This window comes from Plectropomus leopardus, chromosome 12, assembly GCF_026936395.1.
Source record: "Plectropomus leopardus strain MGB_pleo_1.0 chromosome 12, ASM2693639v1, whole genome shotgun sequence".
Lineage (NCBI taxonomy): Eukaryota > Metazoa > Chordata > Actinopteri > Perciformes > Serranidae > Plectropomus > Plectropomus leopardus.
In genome coordinates, this window is record NC_142187.1 from 20322757 (window position 1) to 20348526 (window position 25770).

Here is a 25770-nt window from a genome sequence, read left to right on the forward strand (position 1 = left end):
AATAAACTACTAATCAAATAACTAATTAGGTAATCAATTTATCTGTGAGTAATTTATTAAGAAAGAAGTCAACATTTTCAGATTCCAGCTTCTTAAATGTAAATATTTTCTGGTTTCTTCACTTCTTTATGACAATAAAAGTGAATACTTTTGGGTTGTGGAAAAAAACAAGACTTGAGAAAGAAGAATTGAGGACGTCATCTTGTGCTTTGACTGACATTTTTCACAATTCTCTGACATTTAATAGACCAAACAACTATCTGATTAATTGAGAAAACATAGACGAATTAGTCGACAATGAACATAATTGTCGTTGCAGCCCTGCTTTTGAACAGGTGAGTTTAACACATTTTTCAACAATTTAGTTTCAATCAACTAAAAAGAAATGCTCTACTGTAATAATAAAATGTCAGCTGGTAATTAAAGGCTGATGTTCATGTCAACAAAAAATAAAAACTAAAACTGATACTGTATGTGTCATCATATATTGTGACTTAGCACATATGCTGAGCCAACTGTCTCCTAGAAATTACAGCTGTATGTTACTCAACTGCTTTCTTAATTAGGCTGTTGTGGCAATGTAATCGCTGCCTGGATAATGTACAGAGGCAATGTTTCTTTCAGGTAATTAAACATTGTATTTATGTAATGCATGTTTCACAATTTGGTGGTTGAGGAGGATTGCTGGTGTATTCACAAACCCAGTGGAAATGAAATTAACTGCATCACAATGTGAGACATTTTTCTAGTTATAAATATTTAAGAGTTGTGCTCACTTTATTTCTGGTGTTATATCACTGCATTGGGTGGGAAGTATCCCTAGTAAGACTGACTATAATCATTGCCCCTGCATCATCTAATCTGCAGCATTTCATGAACTCACTGTCACCCAGTGTTTGGAGAAGATTTTTCCAACCTCTTTGTCTTTCTGCCATTTTCTCCTCTGCTTAAGAAACTCTTAAGCCTCTTAAAAGTCCTCCTCCCTATCCTTTCTGTTTTTTTTTTAACCTTTGGTGCTCTCTTAAGGGCTAAGACCCTTTGTGATTTAAAAAAAAATCTTAACCAGGATCTAGTCTTAACTTCAAGGATAATTTTTTTAGAAAACATCATAATTCTTATTTTCTTGGAATTTCGTCATTATGAGCAACACTTTGTACCAGGAATCTTTGTGAACACGGCCCCAGAAGCCCGAGATTGGGACCAGATTTCTGTCTTAGGTTTAGGAGGTTTAGTTTATCAAATGCACTTTGGTTAAGGTTAGGGAAAGATTGAGGTTTTAATGAATTGTTATAAAAATGGTAGGGATATCACGATGGGATGGGACACTTTTTTTCATGTTCATTTGAAGCTGCTACACCACTTTAAGCAGGATTAACATTTTTGATTTTTGTTGTTCATTTTGAGTGCACTAGTTTTACCATAATGCTGTCATAAGTGGAAATGTGACCGATTTTTATTTGTTGTGACTGGGAATGTTAAAATTCAGCTTAAACACTACTCTAAAGTGGAATTGCGATCATATTACTCATTTATAGAGTTCTGTTTATTACGATGCTACACTAAGTGGATTTGATTTGATAGCAGTTTCTGAAGACAAATTTTAGTTTGTTTACTTTGTAAACATTTATTTTAATTTATTTGTTCAGAATCAATATTTACGTTAATTGGAAGCAACATCATGTTGATAGAAAACATTATTTGCTCAGCATTACATTTCCCTAAAACATATTTGCTGTTTCAAATTAGATTTATGAAAATGTAAATTTCTAGGAGACAGGGATAGCTGGGCCTACATTACTCATGTCATGAACATTAAACCATGTTCAACTAATTAAATACACTTTCCTTATAGGAAGTGAGGAAAAGCAGATACCCATGCTCCCCCTTCCAGCTAAAAATCAATGTGGCCCCTTGGTTACATAAAACTTATTAAAACAAATTACAAAATGAGGAGCTTCATTTGTCTGTCTTTAGTGCTGACGACAGACAAAGAAGCATACAATATGGCTATAACATTAAGAGATCTATATGTGACCTTTAATAGGTGGCAGTTACACAGATTACAACTGTAATTGGCCCGTGGTTTGCTTTGAGGACATTCCCAGGCCCGACTGTCCCGACTGTGTCTGAAACTGGGTGTAACTGTTCTCCACCTCTCTATGTCGCCTGCTCCGATGTACCAGCAGACATACTGCAGGCTGACTCAACAGACCACACAGACTTCTGGGAAAAGGCAATGCAGCTCGATTAGATTGGCAGAACAAGAAAAAGTCATGTCCGCCTTGCCCACACCCGCAAATCACATGCAGACGAGCAGAATTTCCTGACAAAGACAACTAATTTTCTCTTGTGCATATGCCCCCACGCATTCACACGCACTTTTCTCCTCTCTGTGTTCCTCACAAACACAGCTTTCACTGTTTGGATTCTCAAATTTAACTACATATTTGTGGTTCAAATGTAAATAATGTGAAAATAAAAATGAGAAAATATTAGTTAGAAAAGGATGTGTAATTTTCTGCCACTCTTTGCCATTACCATGGCTGACAGTGAACATATTGCTGGAGCTAAATATTACTATTCTAGGATATTAATATAAGACTATAGTGAACACTTTTAGACCTAAGCCCAAAAGAGGCTGTTTGGCTCTGCCTTGCTTTAAAACAGTGACATATTAGGCAATTGGTGAATAAAATCTTTTTTTCGAATAATTTTAACTTTCAGTGTTTGTGAGTTACCAAACCTACAGCACCTTTAACTGGAGCACAAACAAGTCAAGTGGGCACAATTCAAGTAAAATGAACAGATTTCCATCCAACACCAGAACAGACAGAGTTTGCTCTATACCATGGGTCTTCAACACGGGGTCTGCAAACACTTGGAGGTCCTCAGAGTTACTTCAGGGGGTCCAAATTATTGCTTTATCATTTTTTATTTCTTTCTCCCAGAATTAAAATATTTCTGAAAATATACATTGATAGTAATACAACATATTATTAGCAAAGTTAAACTGGCCTCTTTGTAAAAAACAAACAACCCGTTTAATTTGAAGTACACAACATTGATGAAAGACTGGCTGTTACCCATGAATCCATGTCAAATGAATCTGTAAATACATGAATCTCTCAACAATAGGTTAGTATTGTATGCACCATATAAAGGCATGTTAATACATGGCACTTTAGGCTGCCTCACTCTGTATTGTAGGCCCAGTTTAATATACAACTCATTTTTATACATGTAGTGGTGGGGGGTCACTTTAAATTTGCACTTGAAATACTTTATTGATCCCTGGGCAGATATTTCAGTTCATTAATTCTGCTTTGATATAAAACAAAGATAACTCTAAATGTATAAGTGAAGTACAAGCACAAAAAAATGTAAAAATATCCAACAGAAAAATGTGAAATAGGCAATGTCAATACTAGTATGTAACATATCTAAAAATGAAAATGTATAATGTGCTTGAGTATGTAAAATGTGTAAAAAATATAAAGCTATGAGGCTACAATACAATGACAAAATCTAGCATGTAGTGTTAGAAATATAATCTCATGTGTCAAATACATTTTGAAACCTCAAAACTTCCTGAAGCTCTATACCAACTTCAATGACACCGATTCCCCAGTAGATGGCAGCATTACCCAATTTCAATTCCACAAAGCGCAATCTGACAACTCCCTGATTTTAAGGATAATTTGTGTGAATGTGTGTAATTGTGCATGTGTGTAAGTGTGTGTATTAGTAACAATGGGATAGAGGATGCATGTAAGATGCATGTAAGAGAGTGACAGATCAGCGAAGACCCCAACTCAAATTTGATACTGTAAAGGTAAAAATGACCCTACAAAACCCAACAAAGTAAGAGCTTTAGAAAGAACAGGTGTAAGAAGAAAGAAGGAAAGAAAGAAGGGAAGAAGGAAAAAAGAAAGAAAGAAAGAAATAAAGAAAGAAAGAAAAAGAAAGAAAAAGAAAGAAAGAAAAGTTACAAGACTTAAAGAAATGAATACATCCCCCCTGCAGCCACATGCCCACATGCCGAGGAGGGCATGGATAGCTGAGGTTAGAGGTCTGGGGGGAGCTGGGGGGCAGTTGGTGTGTGGAAGGCAGACAAGGGCAGGCAGGGGCAGAGCCAGGAGAGTAAACTATGCCCCTGAGCACAGACGGGTGGAGTGGACCATGATCCTCTGGTGTGGTACGACCACCTGTTTGTCTGTCTGTCTGATCCGGGCCAGAATGGCGTGATCTAGTGCTTAAGGTTGACAGCTCCAGTGTAAACTTAAAACCAGTCAAGGGGTTTACCGAGGATGAAACCAAATATACTATATGTCATGATTTTATGTACTTGCATCAAATCTGTATGTTCTGGCTGCTTTTGCAATCACAGAATAGCTCAGTTTGTACAACATGTATCATAAACACGGAAAAGAGGGAGGCATGATGTCACATCTGGACTGGACTGTATATGCTGCCTGTGTAAGCAAAGAGCGCTCAGTGCAAACAGTCCAGTTTTAACTCAAACATACAGTACATTTGACTCAAGGCAACAAACACACACAGGCATCCACATACTCAGACGCAGAGAGTGGAGAGGGCTTGCGAGGGTGTTGAGTGAGGGGGTCAGGGATCAAACTCTCTGCTGCTGCAAAGGGTATGTGGGAGCACAACTTAGACCCATCCTCTGCTATGACCATATGCGCGCACACACACAGACAGCCACACTGTACATTTATTAAATCAGAATATCAGCATACCCTGCACACACAAGCAGAAACGGTCCCCAGGCACTCAATAAGATGGACAGTTGAGGGCATATTGTAGATAGAGAGATAGGCAGGCAGCTCTACTAAAAGTTACTTGACACCAGAATAACATATAGGATTATGTACTGCAATGTTGTGCAAACTTTTGTTAAGGTCAAGGAGTAGGAGAGAGTGACTATACTTCAGGCACAGAGAAGAAGGGCAAAGGTCATTGAGCTATTATCCAAATGAAGTCAGGCAGATGGTAGCATTAACAAACACATGGCCAAAATGGCCTTCTTGGCAGGAGTCCCAGTCATTACTATCATGTTTGTCATGATCAGGCTTATCTGTCAATCAGCCACAGGTTGGAAATTGGAAACATCATCATAGGTCTGTCAGTAAGCTGAAACTGAGAAGTCTGCGTTTAGGGTTAACTCTTTGAAACCTGATCAAACTGGCTTGTTTCTTTCAAAAAGAAGTGAGAAACTTAAGGAGGAATGCAAAAATATGCAAGACATTAGTAAAAAAAAGAATTTAAAAAATATCTCTGGGAATTTCCAGGCCTTTTCCTCTAGTTTTTCGATGATATCAAATAATTTGCCCCAGCTAATCTTCAGGTCATTTTTTGTCACCTTTTACTAGTTTTTTCAATTTTTGGGACAATTCTTGCCAAGTTGCTAATTATGTTTTTTTTTGCATGTTTTATAAATTAATCAAACCAATTTTCTTAGATGTCAGAGTTTTTAATGCTTGTGAAAGGCCTCTGAATACAGCACAAGAAAACGGATGTCAAACTTGGTGTTAAAGGGTTAAGAGGCTTGGAGCATATTTGAGCAAATTTGCTCCTAGAGCGAAGAGTTATTGAAAGTATCACTTTCTCTAAAATTAGTTCCACTCTGGCATTTATCTTTCTCAAGCCCTTTACCAGTGACTGTCACAACCAGCCCTCCAAAGCTTCCCATCCGGCCCTCAGACATTAATACATTTAAGGAAAGAAACATGTATTTAGAATATCTAGCTTTTTTTTCCCTTAATCTTATATTGAACCAACACCAAAAACAACTGAGATGGAAATAATTTTATCAGAAGTGATTTACACACCCCAATTATGTGTGTTCCACATGCACATACTAAAGACAATCTGTCATCTTATTATTAAGAAGGAGTGGTGATGCATCAAAAACTGATAAAGCAGCACTCAGAGTAAATTATTATTAGCCTTTACATATTTGCCGTTACATAAACATTGTGTGAAATAGTCAACCTTCCACCTTTTTATCTCTCTCAAGCACACACACATGCACTGCATCACTTAGTCCCAGTCAACTCAGTAGATTCAAAGGTCTGGACCCAGGAAATATCTTCATGCAAGAATGGGGACAAACTCATTGCTCTCATTCAACTATTTTTCTTTTTTAATTAATTCATTTTATTTATATCATTAATTTAGGGTAATATTTAAGGGGGTATGTAGAAGTGGAATATAATATACATAACTATGTTTTCATTAGAGTATAATCTCTTGAAACTAATAAGTATGTTTTTGTTACCTTAGAATGAGTTGCTTTTTTCCCCCCAAAAGTCTACTGCCCACAGTATGTGCTTTGAAAAGTTCTGGCCCTTGGTCAAATGTAGTTGATGATCCCTGTCTTAAACGGTTCCAGCATCTGTAATTTTGCCAGGCTTCTCATCTAAAGTGATTATTTATGGAGCTAATGTTTGAAGGTATAGGACAGTCATATTCTTGAATGTATAACTATGTGCAGAAGGTGTTACTTATGTTGTTGACCTTGTCATCACCTCCAAGAAATGTCATCAACCATATTTAACACTTCCCTGCTATCCTTTGCTGTATTTCTTCATGTTTTATTGTCCAAATCTTTAGTTAGCATTTGTCAGAGTCACAAACACTTTCCAAATATGGAACACTGCTCTCATGTGCTGTTGCCTTTCATGCAAAAAACAACAGCAACAAATTTAATTAGAAAACATTTAATTTGAGTGTTCATTTATTGGCATTCTGTGGTACTGATCATCTCTCGGAATGAACTGTAAACTGGATATGACACTATATATTTTACTGTTAAATTAACAAAAACTTTACACTCTTCATGTGTATTGCTATAACCTTGGGTGAATGTGTTATTTCAAAATTCATCTATACTTTAGGGCACAAACTATTCAATTACCTGTTGTGCCAAATATACAAGGATACTCACTTTCACTTAATTCTGTTGCTCTTCCGTGCGGAGGCCGCATTCCCAGCACCACTCAGGGGGCTCCAGTGAGAGAGCCACGACACCAAACCCACCCGGAATTCTAGGAACGTTTTCCCTGTGGTTTCAGGTTACCACATACACACACTGAGCACAGATCACAGGCACACACACACACGCACACACACACACACAACACCCTCAACAGTAGTGTACTGTACTTTTGTTGTTTGTACAGAGTTGGTTTTGTTAGCTTTCCCTCTCTCCTCCCGTGCCTGTCATTCAGTTTCATTTTCAACTCATATACTTATCCCCAACAACTTGGACGAACACTTAAACTTGCAGTTGGATTCAAACCAGACGTCTTGTTCAGAATCTCACTCGGATGGTAAATACCACATGCTGAAAACTTAAACTGGTACTTGCATTCACACTAAAACTCTACAGGGAATCTTGCCAATACTCACTATGGGCCTCAAATTCGATCTTACAGGTATACACTGCATCAAACAAAAATCAGCTGAGCATTCAGGCAAAAAACCTGAACTCAATCAAGCTATAACTGACATTTGTAAAGTCTGCTGTATCCCCCTGGAAAAAGGATATCAGTGTCCCTAAAAATAGGCACAATAGAGAGAGGTTCAGTGACTCTGTAAGTCAGATGTGATCACGCTGTGTGAGTGTGATGTTGGGTTTGTGACTGTGTTGTGTTCAGACTCTCTGTGGCACACAGAAATAGTGTGATGGTCTATGAGGCCATAATCCCATGTCACCAGTATGAGCTGCGTGCTCGGATCAAAGCAGAGGTCTGAAAGTGGATTTTCTCTCTTACTTTGAAGAGTGTGAAATTACATGCTGAACTGAAGTGAGTCAGCATGTGTGTTATTGATATAATAAAAGTCAAAGATGTGAAGCCATTCTCAAAACACGGTTGCATTACCGGAGAACTAATTTTTCTTCATTTAAGGTCCAGCGTGTAGAATTTAGGGGAATATATCAGCAGAAATACAATAAAATACAATAAGCATGTTTTCTTTACTGATAATCACCTGATAATAAGAGCTGTTATGTTTTTATTTCTTTAGAATGAGCCGTTTATCTACATAGGGAGCAGGTCCTCGTCCATGAAGATCACCATGTTGCAGCTGCATGTTTCTATAGTAGTCATGTATGGACACACCAAACACTGGCTCTAGATAGGGCCATTCACATTTGTGCTTCGGCCACTGTATTTAGCAGCCCTTCCACAACAAGCAAAACAGCATAAGGAAAACACTTACTTTTTAAACGTGAAACTGCTTTATTCAGTGTTTTTACTAATTTAAATCACTGATTTTGTTTTGGTAAGGAAGAGACCTCTGCAAATAATTTGACTTCCACTAAAAAAACTCCTGAATGTCTAGATCATAAGTAATCAGAGAAAATAGTTAAGTGCACATTAACAGCCTCTCAATGACAAGCTGCAGCGTTGGAGAAACACTGATTTGCAATGTAAAACTGATTTATTCTGTGTTTTTACCGGCTTTGATCACCTGGTCTATTTGTTTTAGAGAGAGAGGAAGAAACCTCCTGAACATTGAACACTGAAGGAATCCTAACGGAAAGTTCAAGCTTCGCACATGGGAGTAGTTTCAGCTGGTTGCAATCTGCAATCTTCACTGCTATATGTCACTAACTCCTACACAATGCCCTTTTAACTCCTCAAAAATCACACTTCACCACTTCAACAAGAGACAAATGTGTGGCTTTGTTTGGTAGGCACATGCAGGTAAGGCTTATGTACCACCATTCAAATTGTAATGGAAATGTAATGTATGTTGCAACCTTTGATTATGTAATGCTATGGGTTTTTTTTTTTTTTAAGTAGAAATCCAACTGAATTCTTATACCAAGTCCATCAGGAACCAGACTGTTGACACAGACAGAGACAGCTCCAGCATTATGACACCATGATAAGCATCGCAGAGCGTGTGCTGAGAAACATCGAGCACTTTATTGCATAGCTGTGGTGTCTTCCAAGAGCAATTTTATGACACAAGATAAAATTGCCTCTAAAATGCAGGGTTCATCTTAGAGGACTCATCGCACTGTTTCGTTTTACACGTAATATTTTGGGCTGTGTGCAGAATTGCATATAATCAGTGGCGCTGACATCAAGGTCCTTTGTTCGCTGGCGTGGTGCGTCAGAAATTCGTGTCAAACTGAGATGCAGAAATGCTCGATAGGCTAACACACACACGCAGACCACACAGACCACTATTGGCTGGCACCCAGACACGCAACAGCGAGGACTTCAAACAGGCTCATAGAGGCAATTAAGCCACAAAGACAGAGGGCTCTCCTAAAGCCACTGCTTCCTGTTGCCACTGACCTACATCCCTCATTTTTTTTTCCCTCATTCATCCATCACTCCGTCTCTCCTTCTAACCATTGTTTTCACATCCACGCTTCCTTTCCCCCTCCCCAGCATGTCTTTCCCTCTATTTCTCATCCTCCTCTCCTGCTATGAGTTTGATGCCTTGCCAATGGGCAGGCACAGAGGTTAGTGGGTACACTGCGTCTACCTCGCCCAGTAGGAACTGCTCCAGTAAAACATGCCAGTCTATTGTGGCATTTTAATTATATTAGCTCAACCCACTCCACCGGCTGGACACACAACAGAAGGGAGAGAGACTGTAAAACCGTGTCCCTTCTATAAAAGTGATGCAGAGGAGACTGAAATGAGTTGGAAGCAAATCTCACAAACATACAATGTCCACAAGGCACACCATAAAACCTAAACTCGAGGAGGCCGAAACACATAAACACTCTTCGCTCAGAGGCAGTCCCAAATTGGCAAATAATTATACAGTGAGGCCAAGAAAATCACATTTGCCTACACACAATCTACAGAAACATTCCTCTAACACATTTTCCCTTATTTTCTATTGCACAGCGACAGATTTGGAAATACCATAACTCCAAACTTTTGCAATCCAAGCATGTCAGCAGAGAGAATAAATAACTCACAGTGACTGCAATATGATCGCTGTTGTTTGGCTCTCACATGCGCGCACACACACAACACAAAGATGCGGGGCCGAAAGAGAGAGAGGTCTTAGCAATGTAGTAATGTAGAGCGGGTCATGCTGAGGTCCCAGGCAGCAGCCCAGGGTTATGGGAAAGGGATGGGCCACTCAATCGGAGCTAAGGAGAAACAGAGAAAAGGGATTGTGGGAGGGGACAGAGGAAGGACTGAGAGGTTTGTCGCAGACGTCAAATGCAAATGGCAGAGTTGAAAGGGTAGGTGCAAGAGAAGAAAATGAAAGGATGTGAAGTCTATATTTTCGTAATTATTCTTGTGATGTCAGCTGTTCTCATGACTCTACCGTGCCACCATTTCATCATGTCTGTTTCCTTATATACTTTTTAAAAAGAATACACATACTTGACAGACTGAACTGACTTTTGCCCATCGCCACACACAGCACACAGAGGCCCAGAGCCGGGAATGTCCATCCTCTGCACATAGTAATTAATTTATTGTCCCTTCTGCTAGAGTTTCATTATCCAATTGCCTTTTTCAAAACTGAGTTCCTCTGACCCAAGAGACCGACACAGAGAAAGCAGGGAAGAAAAAAACCTATGACTTGATGGGCTGGAAGAAGGATAGCAAGCAAGTGAGAGTGAGAGGGGTGAGGGCTTTGCCCAGTGCAGCGCTCTCCCTGCTTCTCCCTACAATAACAGAATGGATTCCAGATGTCAAAATGATAAACAAATGGATTGTCATAACCTTATAAAAATGTGCGGCATTCAGAAGCACTCACGCTGCTTTATTGTCTGCGGTCCATCCTCTTGAGCTAATCCAAACTTTAAAATCATCTCCAAAGTACAGTGATGAGTTATTAGCTCTTTATTATTTCTGAGGAATGTACATGCACATAGTACATGCACTACACACCCACATGTGCATACACCCACTCATGTAAAGATCTCATCCGTGCAGCAACCTGACTGCAATTTGACACACTCTTGCATCATGGGGGTTCAGTGTTGAATTACTTTGAATGAATGAGCTTTACAAATATACTACAGTAAGTAAACCTAAAATAAAAAATAAAAAGTTATGTATTTTTCAGGCCCTGGTGCTATTGGGGAGTTTGACATTGAGGCTGAATTGTATTTCTCTGCTCACACGGGTCAATACAGAGATGGTGGTGAGCTGTCCTGTGAGTGTTATGATCTCTGACTGCTGACTTACTTGGCTTGAAGAAGATAGTTTCTATCCTCCCGGCAGTATATACACTCTGCCTGTATACAGTGTGTAAATCAGCTCAATATAAAGTGAATCCCAAAAGAGTTTGTAGGTCAGAAAATGCTGATGAAGTGCCAAAGTCCATCTAAATCATCTTGTAAAGCATGCAGTGTATACAGAGCTGGGCTGTTCGAACAGTAATATTTCTTTAGTTTCTCTCCCCTATGTATTTTACTACTCTCTATTATACCATCAGCTTAGAATGTAACTGGCAACTCCCTCCTGGTTCACATCATTTTATCAAGTAAGTCCAACGCTAGAGTAACAGCAGACGGAGCATGTCCACTACGGGGGGGATGTCTTATAGTGATTTTTTCAAAGGTCTGTATATCTAGCATTGAAAAAATGCATGATAACATTGCAGTAATGGTAGCTATCTATGTGCCTTCACTCCTTTTTCATCCCTCCATCATTATTTTTTCGAATCTTTTCACCATTTTATACATAGCCAGTATAAACCTTCAAAACTGAGACACTCTATCTACCAGTTACATTTTCATGAGACTGAGAACAACAGAACATGATCTTTGACCTCTGATGCTGCAACAGGACAAATTCTGAATGCCTATGCCTCTGTTAATGTTCTTACATTGATCTGATGTGCCTATGGATAGTTCAATTATAAAAAGCACTAAAGAGCTTTAAAATGATATGTTACAAAATAGGAGTCATGGTCCATAAAAAAGCTACCATTGCTGCAACATCATGCATTTTCTAATACTAGGGACGTAGAAAAAACGTAAAAAAAATCACTATGAAACATAGTTCCTCTTGACAAGCATGACAGTCAATTTTGGGGGTCTGGCTTTTGAACAATATTGTGGGTAAAACCATAATTTTTGTAATTCCAAATGTAACTTGCTGTTTGCTTCGTAGTTGTTTCAGCTAATGTCAACTACTGGTTTGTGGACTCCAGTTTTGAAGCCTTGAGTTTTGCATTTTGGCTGTTGCCATCTTTGATTTTTGGAGCTAGAAGTGAGCTGAAGTGACCGTACTTGGATAAGAGGTTGGAGCTGTGGAGGAGCGAGGGGTGGATCTGACTCACTGCAGACAGCCTTTCACTCAAAGCAGTCACAGCCTTAACTATGCATGACTTAACAAAATGTACATTTATTATTTAACAGGTGAGTTAAATAAAAGCTGTCATGTCATTAGCTTAAGAGACCATAACCATTTTTTGAACCAGGATGTAAACATATTTATTTGTGCATTAAAGTTGGGTATTTTAAGGGTCTGGGGATTGACTGATTTTTTGAGCCAGGCTTAAGAGGCAGTTGGAGGAACTGCGGCTTTTGGCATTTCTGTGTTGGCTTTATTTTTCAGCCTTAGAGGTTGCTGCCTAAATGAGACATGCCACATTCAACAGATCTTAGTTGTGATTGGTTAACGCGCAATGAACACGCAATGAACACGCAATGATTTTTCACTCTTTCCAAGTCAATATTTACACCATTGAACTGTGACCTCTGCTCCACCTGGCTTTTTTTGCCATCTGTGACTGTCATGCACCGGCTTCTCATAAAAAATATAATAGGACAAAGGTGGCTACCACGTGTGATAAGTCTGGCTTTAAGCTGTCCTCTTACAAAGCAGCACAGGGTCCAATCACAAGTGTTGGAAATTAGCAGAACCTACCAGCCAAATGCTGGCAAAATTTGCAAAAAGTGGCTGCTTCTGTAGATTTGCTACACGAACCAGCCATACAAAAAAACAAAAAAAGAATGGTGATCTATTGAGAGGCTGGTAGATTTTGGAATCCACCTGTGGCAGGTGGACAAAAATGTCAATTTCCAACCCTGAATTACTGATAACCTTTCCTATTTTCAATTTGTCCAAACTGTAGCATTTACAGCAGCTGTATTATTTTAAAAATGTCCTTAACTGCAGTATCATTTCTCCTCAATTTGCCAACCAGTTATTTTGGTTCTGGTGATGCCTGGGCGAATTTTAACAATAAGTCATTGTCTTATAAAAGCCTTGTGGAGGTGACCTCATTATATGTTTTAGTCAGTTGGCTATTAAAGGTCCCGATGATGCCATACGATGGCAATGAATTATTCGCAAAACAACAACAACAATAGCTTTACAGTGCCAGGCTAATCCAAATAAAGAATGTGGCAATTTTGGTTGATCTTATCTTTCCGGAAAAGATGGTGCAAAGTATTCACACATGCGCTGCTGTATATGTTCAGAGATGTTTGAACACATGCCAACACGCACTTTTAGTTGTAAGTACAACTGCTTGCCCCCTGCTCACCCCTCTGTCATCAGATGCTGAATAAAGGGAGGAAGGGAATTTCAATCCCCAATGCCTTTGATGTGCTTTGAAGTATTACAACATACAAATGTGTGTGTGTGTGTGTGTGTGTGTGTTCTCACATGTGGATGTGTGTCTCCTTGCCCAAGCACAGTATGATTGTGTCTGAATGAATAACCCCTCCAGCTGTTGACTAGCATATGGATCCTGTGTGGATTGATATGTGAATGTGTGTGCTTTTATGTGTCCTCCTGTGCGTGGGGAAAACCCACCAAGCCCTCAGAGGCTTTGTGTGCCCACCATACAGGAAGTCAGACTACGACATGGACCATAGCAGCTTAACACCTCCATTTTCGACCATACTATTTGTGTCTTCTTCACACACATTTTCCTCATCTCTTCTCATATATTCTCATCTTTGCCTTTCGCTATCTGCCATTCTTTCATAACTCATGCTGTTCTCATGCGACTTTCCCAGGCATGGTGTGGCCAGTGGCAGTAGTAGTGGCAGTGATGTCCGAATCTTTCCCATGCAGCCTCATAGGAGGGTCTTTGTTCCCCCTCCAGGCTTTGGGGGTCCCCACGGCAGGGCTGTGCCCCACTCCACTGACTCCACAATGGGTCTTTATGCTGCCAAGGCCCTCCTCCCCCACATCACTCCATCATGCTTCCCTCATCAGGGGCACAGGGAGGCACAGGGGGCACCTCGGCACCAAAACGCCAACCCTTTTCATGCCCTGTCTTGTCCTTCTCTCTCTAACACAAGCCAACAGAGTCAGATACAGCGGAAGGGTTTTGCTAAATAGCCACAGGCCGATCTGAGCATTTTATGAGTGCTGCCAAATGTCTCAGTAGAGTAATGTTTTCCTATTCAACCAAAGAACACTTGACACCACGAGCAAAGGTCTGACTCTCACCAGGGAGAGTGTGATAACACACCGTTACAATCCATTAGCACTGTTCTTGAAAAACCAGTGCTGCTGGTAGTAAAAATGACACATACTCTCACACACACACACAACACACACACACACACACACACAGAAATAAAGAAGTGGCTATAAATCAATGACTGTATAACAAAGATGGACAGCATGACAGCTCCCCAAAAGTGGAGCTAAAAATCATGATGGCCGACTAGTGGCTGGCTGCATTATAGGTCATAAACCCTGCCCCATCCATGTTAGCGGATGTGACACTGGCCAAACTAAAAGATCAAAGTACACATCGTATATATTTTTTCCAAAGATGGTTATCCATTTTAGGTAGTTTCCATCATGCTGATGTATGTTCAAGTGTTTGTTTTCTTATAAGTTTGGGTTTAATTAATTATTTGATGCAATCAAAAGGGGGTGTGCCGTTAAGACAGACAGTTGTGTGTGTCAACCTTTAGAATAATGTCAAATAACCGATATGGCAGTTCGATATGTATATTTAAGTACTTGTTTCTTTTATAGATCCAAGATGGGCAGGATGTTCAGGGTGATTGATGTTTATGTAATATAGTAAATAAGCTAAGTTAGCACTCTGAGCTATTGCGTGCTAACTACACTGACGACATCAGAAATGGTCAATAGCATTTTCTTCCCACGACACTAACAATCAAACAAAAGCCAGAGACTGTATCATATTTAGTTGCTGTGAGCTGTTAATTAACTACTTCTAGAAGATAATATTATCTCGGAGGATTCCTGCATAAAGTGTCTCTTCCACACGTAGCTGCCGCTTCTCACTCAGACTCACCCTGGGTCTGCAGCTGCAGAGTAGCATCAGTGTGAGTAGCACTCACTCTGTAGCTACATTCAGTGACTGAAATATCCCCAGAAGTCTACTGCACACTGACTGCAAAAAACAACAAGAACAAAAACTAGAACCTTGACTTTCAGGGGGCGATCAATGGCGCTGCTGGTGATAGGGTCCAATCGGTGCAAGGGTGGAACTCAATACCGCGATTCCACTACCGGATCACCACAGACTGTGGCTTGAAAAGTACAAGATAATTAATTATTTAATGGACATGCATTAATCTCCATATGCAGTCTATGCACAGACTAAAAATCCGTATCCGTAAGATTTTAGTTTGTTTTAGGTGCTGGATAGCTGCCCCTCCCTGTGTTTACTTGCTCATATGTTCCTGATCATGGACCTCTCACACACACATTGGCTGCCTACTGCACTTGGTGTGCTGACACACTGTGACAGGCCCTGATGAATGGGTGGTCTGCTGAACATGTCTCAGCCACTGGCAGATCCTCTACAGTCGGGAAGGGTAGAGTACTGGGCCAGGACATGAAGAAGAGAAGCAAAGAGATCCAAACTAAAACAAAAACATTTTGAAAGCTAACTATTTCTAAGCTAATTAAAGTCTAACTTATTCATGAAAATATCAGACAAAATGCTTTTGCCAACCACAGAGGATAATAAAAGAGTCTTTTTGGAATCAGAGACATCTGTTCATGTGCCTAATGTTTTCCCATGTAGTCATGTAAAGCATAATATATGGCTTAATCAAGCAAAACGGATACTGGCCAAAGGATCTGACAAACACTCCGGGTGGATCATGGGGAAAAGGCATCCCCGGACCTCTGTTTTCCTCTGTCAAGGCCAACACTGGCAGTGCCAAAAGCTGAGGTTGCCATGGTAATAAGAGCCACTTCAGGGCCACCGCAGAAGAAGGAGAGCGTAACCTTGTCATAATTGTGGACTGAGTTTCTACAGCGTTTAAGAAACACATCCAGCAAGGGGAATAAGTTACAGACTCGCATTGGCTCAGTAATGTGCATCAATTCTCTGTTCTTCTCATGCTGACTGAGAAAGCGCAACCACACACACACACACACACAGACAGAGACTAAGTACTTCAGTCTCTGAAAGATGCATCCAAAACTATAAGCAGCAAAAGGGTTTCAGGGCCACACCTATAAATCAGCACAAAATAAAAACCTCATAAATAAAAGACAGAAACAGAACAGAGTAGAAAAAGAAAGAAAGGCACAGATATCAACTCATCAAGTGACTAACACAAAAGAGAGGAGAGCGGATCAACTATTTGTCCTGCCTGCATTCACTCAATGTGGAGATTTTAATGACTTCCTTATTTCCACATTGATTAACAACAGCCAGCCACACTGACTCACAGACATTATCCTACACAAGCACACAAGCAAATACACAGAGGTTTTGCTACTTTCCCTTAAATGTGAATGTATTAAAACTCACACCTCTCAAAGCAAGGTGTTTTTCAGGTGAAACTGCACAACCCTTTTGAAGGGATGCATACAAGCCCAGCATCTACTGTGGTGTCATTTGGAGAAAATGAAAGTCTTCATCTGCAAGTGCTGCCAAAAAAGGACTTTCTGCAACAACAGCTATGGCAAAGTATTGTAACAATATACATAACATTGCCTAATCACATGTGGCAAACATAAATCTTTGTTTGTTGCTCTTATTAAATCTGAAAAGAACAATGGATTTGGGGCAGATAAGTCAATAACAGGTTAGCTGTAGATTTCATTTCCAAAAAATCTAAAGTAACAGTATGTAATTAAATTACATCAGTAATGTGAATGTCCAGGAGTCTATGAATGTCTCATCTCTATTTGTCAATTCTTTGATTTCCACAATCTCAAATTTTTAATGGATTTTGTCTTACCTCTCAACAACGTCATCTCCGCTCCAGCATGTTGAGTCATCCACTACATTCTCCCCTTCGCACAGCATCTCTGGCAATGCTGCAAAGAAAGACTTGTAGCGCTGCAGGTACATCAAAAACTCCCTAAGAAGAAACAACACACAAGAACATAGAGCCATTTCAATACCACATATTTTTCTAAATCAAAAGCCAGGTTAAAAAAATATACAACTGAGGAATGCATTGTGAAATTGTGGTCAAATTCTATGTGTGATTAATGGACACACTTCCAAATACTTTGGTACCACACACCACTAACAAAAAACAGTATCTGCATTCCATTCAACAATACATGCATGTGATAAATACGTGTGATGATATTGATGTTGACAGAAAACAAGCGGCTTTGAATGTGACCACTTTACTGAATCAGCACATTTTTTTGCAATTATACTGCGCGGTGAGGCGCTTGCTTCATCAGATCTGCTAACACATGTTAACGATATAGACACTGTCATTTGGAGCAAAAACAATGGCATAATATTTTGATCGGACACACATTGTTGCCATCCGTGATGCAGAGCAAAAACAACCGAAGGTCGTGGGAGGTTATGTGCTGAGACAGTCAGTGCCGGCAATCAGTGATGGTTTTAAATTAAAAAATGCACCCAAAAACTAAGATAATCAACTGTTAAAGTAATGTCACAAATATTTCTACAAATCACAATACAAGCTACATTTCTGAGTGTGTGAGAGAGTGAGAGAAATAAGTCCCTTGGGTTCATGCTTACCTAGAGAGTGTTCTCAGACTATGTTTATTGTTCTTGGAGGGTTTCAGGGGGAACGAGCTGAGAATGATGGGAGTTGGAGTCCAGGGGACATTGTTGCAAGCAAGGAGGATGCAGAGATGTGAAAGGTGGGGCGTGAGAGAATAAAACAAAAGGATGACACGACACATGGGGGAGGAGGGAGAAGAGACAGTCAGTTGACCCTGGAAGAGAGTGATTAATCATGCACATGCAGAGACTAGCCACACCACACAAAAATCAATAGCCATTTCTCCCCACACCACACCAACAATTAAAACAGATACTGGCATGTAATGTATATGTTAAGTCAGTAAACAAACACACAAGCAAACATCTGCACATGTGCAAAAAGTTATATATTCACAGGAAAGCCAAAGCGAGTTCTGCTGAGCCTCTACGTTCATATTTTTCCCCATTAAAAAGAAACATAAATGTTGCTTTACTGTATCCCGTTTCATATTTTTCAGTAGTAGACTATTCTCCCTTTACTGCAGTGGGTGCTGCCATGCCTCTGAAGTGGTCAGCGCTCACATGTGCTCTGGTCAGGGTTGGCAGCAGGTGGGGAGCTGGATTGTGTTGCCATGAATGGTGGTGGCAGTGCCAGGCCAGACCTGTCAGCTACGGCTGGCAACAGTGCAGTGATTCATGGTTTGGGACAAGGTCAGGCAGGCAACGCTGCAACTGTGTGTGTTTCCATGTGATGCTATTTAAGCTGAGGCCGGCTGGTGTGCAGAGTTGGTGGTATGGCCGTCTGGGTAAACAGGAAATTGTTGGTCCGTCAAGATTAATCTCACCCACACTCTCCCTCTCCTGGCGCATCACTGCCAGCTGCTGTGGGCATGGGATAGCAGCCTCAGAGGCCAGGTGGAGGGCATGGACTTTAGTGCCAGGCAGCACATTCACATATTATTTGTCTGAGGGTGTGTGTTGTGTCCGACTAACCATATGAAGACAGAGAAAAGGACAGCGGCTGTGAATAGACACTAGCCAACTGCCCACTGTGACTTTATGTCATACAGATCTGACCAGTTTTCATTTAACTTAAAGGTTCCGTATGTAAGTTTCAGAAAATCCTGTCACTCTGAAGCATTCAAGTGACTTGCAGTCAGCATCCTCCGTAGCCCAGAGCAAGCACCTGCATCTGCCACAACAGTGACAAACAAGAGACTGACCGTGATTGATCGATATCGTGTTTATAAAATACTGTCAAATAAATAACAATAATTTTTAAAATAACATTACTATCTGCAAAATTCTTGTGTTTCATTTGGACAGTCGGTTACTAACTAGCTTGCTATTTGCAAATTACTTTATCGACTGGCATTACAAAGCAACAAACAGCAGATTCATGCTGCTTAGCTGAGCTACAGCTAGCTAGCCAACCGTAGCTTAGGTTATGGTTATCTTGTTGGCTGACCAGCTAGCTGTAACTTCACTACACTGCATGGATCTAGTGTCAGTTGCTTCATAGCTGATAAAGTCATTTGCAAACTAGCCCCAGGATGCTCAATAAATTAGCTGACTTTATCCACTCAATAAGTATTTTGCTAAGTTTGAAATCTAGCACTTCATCTGCGTAAGAAAGCAAACAGACATTAGCTAACATCAGTCAACTAAAACCACAATCATGATTTATTTCACGTCAGTGTTTACTCTGGGATTCTTTCGGCCCTGTGGGGCACTGAAAGTATGAACTGGGGCCCTGAATTTGATGAATCTACTTTTTATCAGACTGCAAATGAGACAAGAATTAGCTAGTGCAGCCTGCTGGAGATGGATTTTAGTCACCTGCTTTGCCAGCTCAAATTCAGCTAGTGCACACTTTAGCTGTATGTGAGGGTTCGTCTCTGGCTGCTGCTGCAAAATATGTACGATGGAAATGTGTGGACTTTGTGTTGTGGTGATTACCAGTTGTTTGTTGATGTTAGTGAGCTCCATTTCTAAGCTAACATTAGCTACTGTTGCACTGTAGTGGAGCTGAAGAGAGATGCTATTGGGAGAAGTTTGCCCAGAGGGCTTCCTGCCAGAGAGGGCTTTCTTGTTAAGGTTCATCACATCCTTTCAATTTTCCAGGAAAATTTTGTCCGCTTACATAGAAGTCAGGATGCAGCTAGTTACAGGCAACTGAGAAAGTTGGGGAAGGTCTCAGTTTTTATCTTACATTACAATCTGCTCATAATAAAAAAATAACTCATTCATGTAAAATGTTACATACAGTACCTTTAAATTTACTTTTTCAAGGAGTGTAACTAGCGAAGCAAAAAAAGCTGCAGCTGAATATTTGTCAGGGGAAAAAAAAGAGGCATTTTGATTTACAGGCAGTATTAAACTTTTGCAACTGAACAACTGAATTCGGTTTTAATTGCTTTGTCTTACCTCCTCAAGTGGGCTAACTGGCCCAGCCACTGCTCTGGTAAAGGTTTGGAGGGGGTGGCAGATGGAGGAAGAGAAGACAAGGTCACGGTAGAGGTTGTGACCTCTGGGCTTGTAGGCTGCATGCTTGTAGGTTCACCAGTAGACAGGCCACACACCTTGTCCACCTGTGGGGAGGATAGAGCAAACAGACACACACCTGTTAAGCTAGGAAAACACATAACAGCACAAGTGGAGTTGCAGGGTGACTTTCATAAACCACAAATTAACACCTGCACAGTTGAAGTCATCTAAACTAAAATAAATTTTTCAAAGTGAACACTTTTTTCAGAGTGATGCCATCAATTACAAATGAGGAATGCCTACATTTCATTTGAATGACTGCAGGGCTAAGAGAGGTGAAAAGAATTATGGAGCAGAGAACTTAAAAGTAACGGACAACATGGGAAAACGGTGGGTGTGAAGTAAGGGATGTGATGAAAGAAAATGGTGTGATGAGTGAGTTATTGCCAGGAGGGCTGACAGTAAATGCAGAACATTCCACTACCTCACGGAGGTAAATGCACGTGTGCACAGTTGGCAGCGATGGCGAGTATCTCTAGTGGGCTATTAAAACGAGCAGCAGAGACAGCCAGGTCATGAGAATAAAGGGGCGTGTGCTTCTAACCAAGAGGTAAAATCAATGACATCTCATTGGCTTAAAAGCCTTCGGTCAGTGTTATTAAGTGGTCCTCAATTAGCCAAAGAGACAGAGTGTAATGGCTCTTGCACACTGGGCTGAATACAGTGACCGATATACTGTATATACGCTGCTTTGTCTAGAGGGGTAAGTCATTCTACCATGTAAGGACATCCAACAGGACTAAGCAATATTTAGCAGCACTGTCTATTCATCACTGCTTTAGAAAAGGAAGCCTTACAGTAAGAAGCAGCGGGAATGATTAAGTCTGACTTCAGTGAAGGAGAAGTCATCTTCCTATTTTTAGTGTTCTGGGCTGTGTATTGGCAAGAATTTGGCAAAAGGATACAATATAGGCATTACAATTAAATACATTACAATTTATTTTTATACTGTGAGGAAAGCAATATTTTGAATTTTTTTAAATCAATTTTCAGGATAACTGTTTCAGTGTTTCCCACAGAATGAGTGCATGTGTTGGGATCCATTCAAAACTGATTAGATCAGCTCGATGTTAACCTAACTAAAAGTTTTTGCAGGCAACGTATTCTGCAGCTATGCAGCTAGCTTAACATTATATTCTCAAGCTCTTATATCCTCCAAGGAACCGGACGTTTCTTGTGTTTGGCAGGAATTAATGTGAAAAATATTTCATTTTGGAAAACTCACCACTACATGGTACAAAAGTACAACAAAAACTGAAATCATCAAATCAACCACCAACTCAATGGATGAGAAGAGCAGCTGTTTGTGAGAGAAGGCAAACTTTTAGACCTGGCAGAATGAATGGTTAAGTTTCACAGTCACTGTCTGTATAAACTGTATATTCCAATATCGCTCCTAATTAACGACCCAGCTCCAGAAAAAGAAAATCTATTTGCGACGGAAGATGTTTTAATTGCGGCAGGCCGCAACAGATAAATTATTAGTGCCCTTGATGACACTGAATGACATCAGACAGAATTGTCAATTGTTATAGTCTGTTTCCATCTTCAGCCTAACATCAAGTTCACACCGACCGATTTCCATGCAGGATGAGGACTTAATTTTTTGTCGTCGATCACTAGAGACCCATGTATTAACCTGAATCTAATGTCCACAGTGATGCCAAGCCATGCCAACATATCTGCTTTGCCGGGGTTTTAAGAGTTGAGCGGAGCGAAGTAAAACAAACTACAATGTCAGGCGATATTGAGTAGAAATAGAACAGGCTTGATAGCAGTGTCTATCTTGTCTTAAACTCTCACCATTGTTGTTGTTACTTCTCATTGGTTCTGATGCACAGCTTGACAATGCTTGACAATGGCATTAATCTTGCCCGTTGCTCTAAATGGCTCATCGAGTCTCCCCAAGTGCTAATTGGTTGTTTTTTATTTTAAACGAGAAACTGCTGTTTGACTTCAGGGTACTGGATGAATCAGTCAACTCAAACTTGGTGGATGATTGTGGTGTTTAACAGACTTTTTTCATGCAGTTATTAGATTTAAAGAGTTAAGAGGGCTTGTAGAATGCCGCTAACTCACTGCTCACACACAATATATAATAAATGCTACATGTTTTTACGTCAGTCATAACTGCAACATAGTTTCTGCTCCTTCAGTAGATGCCCCCAGTGTCTCAGAGGAGAGAATACTGCTAATTTTTTTCCTCTTAAAAAAAAAAAAAAATGACATTTGACTGGGTGGTTAATAATACAATTTTTAGTGGTTTGACAAACTCATTACACATATTTTGCTTTACACGGACTTTGAGGACAGCCTGTGGGGGGCCCAAAATAATGTAATGCACAAACAAGTATATAAACTTTATTTGGGAGGGACCTGGCAAGCATCTGTGTTTAAATGGTTGTTTGAAGGGGTGTGTTCACATGCTGGGAAGAGTTTGGATAAGTAAGTCTGGAAGCAGCTGAAATATGTGTTAACAGTCACAAAATGTGTCTTGCCACCCTGCTAAAAATACACTTTCCCTCCAGGGTGAAGCAGGTCAGTCATCACATGTGCCTTATAAATGGAGTTTAAATGGAGATTTCACATAACAGCTAGCTATTCCTGGGCAGCTGGATTGTCAGTGGCTCGAGACTCAAGAGATGCTTTCTAACAGTATAACTAACTACCTGAACATTTTTCATGGTCACCGTCACTGCACCGTTTGCAGTTCACTCTTCAATCTGGCCTTTCCCCCACAATATTTCAAACTACATTTTGGTCTTAAATCCTCTCTCAAGGCAGACGTTGGGCACGGGGATAGCTGTTTTATTGCATTAACCTTAACTCCCTCTGGACCAATAAAACACACTCACATGTGGTAGAGCGGCTCAGAGCCACACATGCACATAGCCACACATACACATTTAAACATGCCACACACACATTACATTGTGGCGGTGAGAAAAGATAGAACAGAGCAACTGTTTTGGCTGTGTATCCCCGTCAACACACTAAGCCAAATGCTCTTTGCATGTGCTGCAACGCTTCTGCAGACAATTACAGTTTAATTCATTTGCATACCGTCAGCACAACATGACGTGTTCAGTCATTTATTTAAACACTTGCATATTACAAACCTGTAAAATGGATTGTTTTATAAAATAAGGCTTGCCAAATCAGAGTATCTGAGCAAGGGTAATGGCAAATATTTAAATTTAAAGTTTTTATTTTATATTTTGTAGATTAGCCAAGAGCTTTCAACATTGCTCAGTCCCGTATTATCAACACTGGCACTTTTGTTTGTAGCAACAAAATAAAATGCCTCAGTAAAACAATAATAATAATAATAATTCCAAGAGGTAAAACTATAAATATCAAGGCAGATTCATTTTATCATCCAAACATGCTTAAACCTGTTTATAAACTATATGTATAAATACTTTAAGTACTTAGCCAGTGTGGCAGATGTGGTTAAAGGGAACCATATGCTCCTTCCTTATTTAGCAAAAAAGTCCATCGTCTATAAAATAAATTCCAGAGATTCAAAGCACATATTTCAGACAACATACAGTCCAATGACATCATGTCCAGACTAAAGTGTTTGGGAGGTCTACGGAGCTGTGCATGTGGAAGAGAGAGTCTATGTGTTTGTATGAACGTGGTGAAGCTGGCTGGTTGTGAAAGAGGCAGGTGTATGAAGGGCTGAGCAGAACTGAGACTACTTATTTACAATACATACTGTTTTTTGTTAAAGCTACAGTTGGTAACCTTTATTTTAAAAAAGAAAAGAAAAAACTTTGACCATATTTGTGGAAACTGTCACTATATTCACACAGCACCAAATAAGACAGATAATCTGTGAAAAAACAATCATGGTCCTCAGTCTACTCTATTGCCTTTTAGCACTTATTATGATATTACCAATCAGAGCTGAGGAGTCTCTAAAGCAGTTGTCAAACATGTCAATCACTGCTTGTGAACTGCAGTCAAACTGTCAAACTAGGTAGCTCTGATATATACAAATAAACAAATACAAATGTCATTGAATTGCCTATTTCTTGCCCAAAACATTTCCAGAAATATATTTTGGTGTACTGTTTAGTTGTAAAATGAGAAAGTTGGTCTGGTCGGGTGGGCAGTGCTTTGTATACCTGTAGACTGTATCCAACATGGCATCTGGGTCACAAACGTTCTCAATGCACAGCTAAACAGTGCACTATATCGCTGAAAACACTTGAGGTAAGAAACAGGCAATGCAATAACAGAATTTTGATTCGTATTTGATCAGCGCTGCCTCATTGGAAAGTTTGACCGCAGTTCAGTCAGTGATTTACATGAGTGACAGCTGCATGAGGGACTCCTCGGCTCTGATTGGCTGTTTTTGGAGGGCTTTGGTACATTCTTGCGAATACCATTAGAAGCAGTAGGAAGGAAGGTTTTTTTTTCCTCCAACTGCCTGTGCTTTTAAAGAATATATTGACAGTTTCAGTAAATATGATGCAGCTATTTTCATAAGTTATTAACTGTAGCTTTAAGAAAATAGTTTCTTCAATCCTTCATACTTGTTTTTCTTATTCCACTTCATTCTGGCATTTGGCCCAAGACTCCCACAAGACCATGTGCGAAATGCACTTCAGCAGATCTAAACACATCATAACATACCCAAGAAATATACAGAAAAAATGTATTTCACATATATCATCGAAAATCCATTAGGGCATAGTATGATGCAAACAGTTTAAAAGAGCAGGGCAATAAATACTGGGCTGTAAATGTTTGTTTATTACAACTGATGGGCAGCCTCCCATGAGTTTAACAGTAAGTTTTAAGTACATTTTATGATTAATTTGATTCAGCACATGAGAAACAACCAAAGAAGGTCAGACCTTCTGGTTATCATTTCTCTCCAGTGGTGATAAATGGAGGATTAAGACAGGATCTAATCCTATCATTGTGAACTTTGAAAGAGGCAGACTAAAGTTTTAAATCCAGTGCCATTTTTCACATGCCTTTGTATGACACTTTGCGATTCTCCGAGACAAAAATGTAAACATCCATGTAAAATATGAACATCAAGCAGAGGTCACTTGCAGTTCTGTTTGTATTACCCTATTTTTTAAAAAAAAAAAAAAAAACTACATCACTGAGCAGTAGGGTATACTACGAAGCCAGTTCAACAGAGCCAGGCTCTCTTTGACTGAGCTGGCTCAACAAACCCTGCAGCCTCGGTCAGAGCAAACAGGGTACCGGGAATGTGGTTATCAACTCTCTTTGTTAACCCAGGCTTTCTGCTTCTGACTCTGTGCGTGTCCACAGAGGACATCATTTGACGCTAACATA

At 39.9% G+C, this 25770-nt stretch overlaps 1 protein-coding gene across 5 annotated transcripts in view; it reads right to left on the reverse strand.

The window, feature by feature from the left end:
• The window catches only part of gpc5c (glypican 5c), a 139594-nt gene that overhangs the window by 57506 nt on the left and 56318 nt on the right, over positions 1 to 25770 (reverse strand). For 4 of the 5 annotated variants that reach the window (XM_088085426.1, XM_088085428.1, XM_088085427.1 and 1 more), the window contains 3 exons: positions 20329 to 20492; positions 17935 to 17991; positions 17165 to 17287 (listed from right to left, as the gene is read on the reverse strand). In XM_088085426.1, coding sequence (XP_087941552.1) covers positions 17165 to 17287; positions 17935 to 17991; positions 20329 to 20492 — 344 coding nt within the window. The remainder of the gene's footprint in view (positions 1 to 17164; positions 17288 to 17934; positions 17992 to 20328; positions 20493 to 25770) is intronic. The other variant, XM_042498510.2, reaches the window with a different exon arrangement.